At 38.9% G+C, this 5,841-nt stretch overlaps 2 protein-coding genes across 2 annotated transcripts; both read left to right on the top strand.

Moving 5' to 3' along the window:
* The first annotated feature begins 682 nt into the window (after window positions 1-682).
* LOC137719690 (uncharacterized) lies at window positions 683-1,907 on the top strand. Its single transcript, XM_068458734.1, has 3 exons — window positions 683-1,051; window positions 1,239-1,415; window positions 1,674-1,907. The coding sequence occupies exons 1-3, from the start codon at window positions 683-685 to the stop codon at window positions 1,905-1,907; spliced, it is 780 nt and encodes a 259-aa protein (XP_068314835.1).
* Window positions 1,908-3,503: 1,596 nt separating this feature from the next.
* LOC137719591 (zinc finger protein 10-like) lies at window positions 3,504-4,570 on the top strand. Its single transcript, XM_068458628.1, has one exon. The coding sequence runs from the start codon at window positions 3,562-3,564 to the stop codon at window positions 4,561-4,563; it is 1,002 nt and encodes a 333-aa protein (XP_068314729.1). The 5' UTR covers window positions 3,504-3,561; the 3' UTR covers window positions 4,564-4,570.
* The last annotated feature ends 1,271 nt before the right edge of the window (window positions 4,571-5,841 follow it).

Raw genomic sequence — 5,841 nt, 5'->3', positions numbered from 1 at the left:
TGTGCAGTGTCGTTTTCGCCCAATATTAGGCGGCAAATCCAAGATCAATTAGCTGCGTATATTGGGGTTATGCGTGTGGATATGCATGATCGTTATCTTGGTTTGCCTATTGTGCTTGGGATAAATCGCTTTGAACGGTTTTCTTATATTAAGGATCGTCTTTGGAAAAAGTTGAAAAGATGGAAAGAGAAATTACTAAGCGCTGCAGGCAAGGACATTTTTATTAAGATTGTAGGGCAATCTTTGCCTATTTACTTGATGAACTGCTTTCTCCTTCCGAAGACATTCTGTGAGGATCTCCAACGCATACTTAGCCAGTTCTGGTGGAAGGGATGGTGAAGACTCTTATTGCATCCATTGGATATCATGGGAGAATATGTGCCGGCCCAAGGAGGAGGGTGGTCTTAGCTTCCGTTCGTTATATGATTTCAACCTTCCTCTCCTTGCTAAACAAGGGTGAAAGTTGATTCAAAACCCAGATTCTTTGGCGTCTCGGTTATTAAAGGCTAGGTACTTCCCTCATAACTCTTTCTGGCAGTCATCTCTTAGGTCATCTCGTTCTATGTGTTGGCGGGGCATCTTCAAAACTAGATCGATCCTTGAAAGATGGATTGGGAGTGGCACCTCGGTTCGAATTTGGCATGATCGATGGTTAGATCGTCCCCATTGGTTTATACCTATCATGCCTTCCTCACCAGTTCCTGGAGTAGAGTTCACTGCAAATATAATTGTCACGAAATCGACATCTTGGAACTATGATTTGGTGAATAAGTTATTTCTTCCATCAGATGCAGCTTTGATTCTTGCTACTCCACTAAGTTGGAGTTTGCCCCCGGATAAGCTAATATGGCATTACGATGCGAAATGTGTGTTTTCAGTAAAGAGCGCTTACAAGATTGCTTTTACTTGTCGTTTTGAGGCCTCTTCTTCGCATTCAGTTTCGAGGGGAGTTCTAGTTTGGAAAGCTTTGTGGAAGGCTACTGTCCCGGGCAAAGTTCAAATGTGCGTTTGGAGGGCGTGCAGAGACATTTTGCCCACTCATGCTAATCTGGTAACCAATGGAGTTGTGGTGGATAATTTATGTCTTTTTTTTTAGTTCTTCTTCGGAGTTGGCGCTACACGTTTTCACTGTTTGTCCATTTGCTTATGCGGTGTATGATGCCTCTCAACTAAATCTGGGTTTGAGACTTCCCACGAATGCTTCTTTGTGTGATTGGTAGTCATTATGTGTGGATCAGGTTTCTTCAAGTCAGTTTGCGCTACTGCTTATGATTATACATGGCATTTGGCGTGCTAAAAATGCCTTGCTTTGGGAAAATAAAGTGGCGAACCCGGCCTTAGTCTCTTATCTTTCCAAGTTGCAGCTGTCGGAGTTTATTAAAGCTAGGCCTGGTCCTATTTCACGTCCTCTGCAGGTGCTGACGCGTTGGAGTCCCCTTCTAGCTGGATGGGTGAAAGTCAATGTTGATGGTTCTTTCCTTTCTGGGTCAAATGTGGGCGGTGTATGAGGGGTATTTCATGACGAAGCCAGTAGCTATGTTGGAGGTTTTGTTCTCCAAATACCTTATGCATCGTGCTCCACTATGGTAAAGTTTCTGGCAGTCTGTAAGGGAATTCGCTGGGCAGTGGAAAGGAATTTGGATCATATTATTGTGGACTGTGACTCGTTGCAGGTGGTTCAAGCTGTTGGCAGCCAATTCCAAAGGTCTTCTCCTATGGATCTTCTAGTGGATGACATTCGTGCTAGTTTGCGAACCTTTGTGGATTCTCAGGTTTGTTATGTGCGCCGTTCAGCAAATGCTGCGGCACATGGTATGGCCAAATTGGCTATGTCTTTTCCTATTGAGTTTTGTTGGTTTGAGGAGCCTCCGAATCCGATTGTGGAGGCCCTCGTTGATGTTTTTTGAATTATGTTGATTCAATAAAAGCTATCGTCTCTCTTCAAAAAAAAAAAAAAAAAAAAAAACCCGGTTGGAATATAAAGAAATTTAACATCATGCTTCAAAATGCCACATCAGTCATTAATTAAGAATTTGATAGAAAAATTTGACATATCCATTGAAGATGCTCTTAATCAGGTATTTGGTGCAGCCCTACCATTTAACCTCATAGTTTACGCTTAGCGTTAATTACTATACCATATTACAATGATGGTAAGTTATCATGATAAACATGTATTTATATAGTAATTATGAGATAAAATCTGCTAAAAGTGGTTGACAAGCCATCTTCTCCTAAACAATTGTCTGGATAACTTCCTATGCGCTATGAAAAGGACTAAATGATTAGGACAATTTGCACTGAAAACCATTAATTTTGCAAATTAATTAACTACATATCTCATCGAACTAACAAGAGATCCAAGAAAAGGCACCAGGTGGACCATGTTAACTATATCATCGAGATATACATAATTATATATGTTATATCAATTTCTCCCTCACTTCGCAGGTCTTTGTCTTGTCTGTGGAACTCTCTTTCTCCTCACGGATTGGTCTCCCTTCCCCATATTCTTCTAGTCTCCTTACGGATTGGTCTCCTTACTGCAAATGTATGGCTCTTATCCTACATATTCTTCTAGTCTCAAAATTAAATGGTTCCCATAGAGCCATCATGCTCTTCTTCTTTTTCCTTTCTTTTTCAAAGAATAATAAATCCCAATTGGTTGATGGGTACAAAGTATAAACTTGGAGTGAAATTTCATTTCTATATTAATAGTTTCATAGTTTTATTTGATCGAAGAATATTTATGGCATGGATACAATGTCATGTGTAAATATCTCTATAACATTGTGTCGTTAACATGAACTGTCATGATGTAGGAAGCTGCTATCTCAATCCAAATTAATTTGGTGCATGTCTAGCTACCTATAGGTGGCTTGCATATAGCTTAGGCATTTCATTTCGATCATTATTTGCGAACATTTCTATTGTTTTCCTCTTTATACATATCAGTTATCAATTATCGACAGTGTCTTCATGGTGTTTTCATGCATGTGGATCAAAGAAAGTGCATGACAGTTGCTCCTAACTAATTGGGACCCTCTATAAATTCCCAAGATTATACTAGAAACAAGGACCGTGGTAGCAAAAGAGCTAAAAACCAAAAGAGTAGCTTCATTGCTAGAGCCAAAATAGAGGAAATTAGGAAACGCACGGCGTAAAGCTAATACCAAGACCCTTTCAGCTGACCTCTTTCTCTTACTCATATATTCTCGAGTTCCCACCATCATCGTCTTTACAAATCAGACAAAAATGAGAGAGAGGGGAGATTCAAACTATGATCTTCGGTGCGAAGGTAACGCTGGTCTATCATATTAAAGCTTTATTGCCCATATTGTACTATTTAAATTTATAAAATTATTGCTCTCGATCACTTAAAGTTATAAGTTTGGTTCACGGATCAGAATTGATTATTTAAGTTATTCTCCCTTAGTTATATATTTCACCTCATGGTCTCATATATACCTCTACTTTAGTCTTATAAGGCTCTCTCTCTCTCTCTCTCTCTCTCTCTCTCCCTCCCTCTCTCTTGCTCTTTTTGGTGGGTATCTGTTGTGGATGGAACAAGTTCAGTGCTGGGGGTGGCTAAACAGCAGGAAAGAGAAGATCTTCAACTCACCATCATCATCATCAATGAACTCTTCAGCACTCATGAGTGGTAGCTCATCAACATGGGAAGAGAAGGCTTTTGCTGAAGATACGGCAGGGCATGGTCCTCTTGGTGGTTGCATATGGCCTCCAAGATCTTACTCCTGCAGTTTTTGTATGAGAGAGTTCAGGTCAGCTCAAGCCCTAGGCGGTCACATGAATGTCCACAGGAGAGACAGAGCTCGACTTAAGCAATGCCTTAACCATAATACTATTGCCACTACACATGATCCTCATAATGTCCCACACCATCATCATATCCATGATGCACATGATCGTCATCATGTTCCACATCAACATCATATCCCTGATGCACATGACCATCATCATCATCAACATCATCAGCCAATAGCCTCCACAGTTCACAATCTTGGCCCTAATAACATCTCATCAATATCATATCCTTTTTCTTCACCTTCTTCTTCTAGGGTTCCCTCGTCTGCAGCTAATTTACTAGCTATTCAAAAGGAGAATTCAGGTACTGAAGAACCAGCTTTTTTTCTCTCTCGTCCTTTTTCATCTACTGCTGCTGCTACTGTAGCTCCATCTTGGTCATCAGATAATTCAAAACCCGATGACCAATTGGAAAAGGAGAATATGATCTGGGAAGATGACTCCGTATCACTTCTAGGTGATTATGATCATGGTGATCACTATAATGTCGAAACCGATTTGTCGATGGGCTTGAATATCTCGGTTGTTAGCAGAAGTAGATCACAAGGAGGGTCTTGTGGGGAAGAAGCAAGCATAAGTTGTAAGAGGCCTAAGACTACTACTAATACAGCTATTTCTTCATCATTTCCATTTTGTCTCCAATCAGAAATAGAGGTAACTGAAGCACTTATTGTGGCTAGCTCCATGGAAGATTTGGATCTCGAGCTCAGGCTTGGTGACCCTCCCAAGGTGAAATGAAAGTACAGTTGGCCTGGCCAATCGGCATGCAGTTGTATTATTGGCTAGCTAATCATCTTGATCATATTAATTAATTGTTGCAATGCTTTTTATTAATTTTTAGGAGAGAATTAGAAGAAACTAATCACTTTCAATTTCTTTTTTTCCCTTCATCTTTTTCCATCTGTTTCTTGGAACCCGTAATTGAAGATTCAAAGGGTAAGAAAACATGCCAGATTGAGGTTTTATGTGCACATATTGAATTCAAGATTAATTGATTGCACTTTATTTTCTTAATTATCTGCCTTGTCAATCAAATAGTCATTTTCCAGTTCTGATCCATGGAGGGTTTTCAGCATATTAGTTACTATATATTGCTATATATTGATGTGACGATAACATGTTATGCTTGAAACTGGAAGTTAAATGGCAGAGAGCATACTGAAAAAGCTACGGTAGAAGTTAAAATTTTATCTTTTGATGTGGCTGGGAAGATATGATGATTAAGTAGTGTTGCATTAGGGTTTATGAGAGGTGGGATATATATTCCATTCCACCTGATAGATAGCTATATAGATGGAGGTCCAAGGACATATAAAACTCCCATCAATTTTTTCAGATCTACTAGGTACCTGTTCAGGTTGTAAGCAGAAATTCAAACAAATACACAGTAGTTACCATTAGTTGAATGCCAGTTCTCAGACTAATTGAATCATGAGAGAGAGAGAGGAGGTTTCTTTGTGCTTGTTTTTATGTTTATTCATTTGTTTCTTACCTTTCTGCCAAAGAGAGGTAGAAACTAGGGAACTTAACTGTATCTGTGAAGTTGTAAATTGTTGAAAGGACTGACTAGTAACTGACATCAAAAGTCATTTCAGCTACAATATCCCAAAGTACTGAAAGAATTAAGATTAATTAATAATAATTATAGTATATAATCAACGTGAAATCAAATCAAATCCCTTCTTAAATTCTAAGATTTAAGAAGCACTTCTATGGAATATGGATCTGTTGATCTCTTATGTAATTCTATGCTACGTCATTCTCTCTAATCCTCCAAATAGTCCACCAACCGAGGGGAATCAAATTCGATTAAATAATGTAATCCACAAATTAAGAGCAACCATTAATTAATCCGGGCACAGAGAGAAACAAATAATCCTTTGTTTTTACTTTTGGAACCATTCTAGCTACATGTTGAAACCCTCAACGACCGATCACCAAACCAAGATAGAAAGGGAAAAAAAAAAAAAAAAAAAAAAAAAAACCTAAGAATGGAGAGCAACTTTCATGACACGG

This window comes from Pyrus communis, chromosome 16, assembly GCF_963583255.1.
Source record: "Pyrus communis chromosome 16, drPyrComm1.1, whole genome shotgun sequence".
NCBI lineage: Eukaryota > Viridiplantae > Streptophyta > Magnoliopsida > Rosales > Rosaceae > Pyrus > Pyrus communis.
The sequence above is the reverse complement of the archived record's forward strand: the minus strand, read 5'-3'. Positions and strand labels throughout refer to the sequence as shown.

Bases quoted from the DNA above. Each gene is read 5' to 3' on its own strand.
- LOC137719690 (XM_068458734.1), top strand. From the start codon at position 683: ATGCCTTCCTCACCAGTTCCTGGAGTAGAGTTCACTGCAAATATAATT. The intron at 1,052-1,238 runs GTAACCAATGGA...TGTGTGGATCAG, and splicing joins TGCCCACTCATGCTAATCTG to GTTTCTTCAAGTCAGTTTGC. The intron at 1,416-1,673 runs GTGCTGACGCGT...GACTCGTTGCAG, and splicing joins CTATTTCACGTCCTCTGCAG to GTGGTTCAAGCTGTTGGCAG.
- LOC137719591 (XM_068458628.1), top strand. From the start codon at position 3,562: ATGGAACAAGTTCAGTGCTGGGGGTGGCTAAACAGCAGGAAAGAGAAG.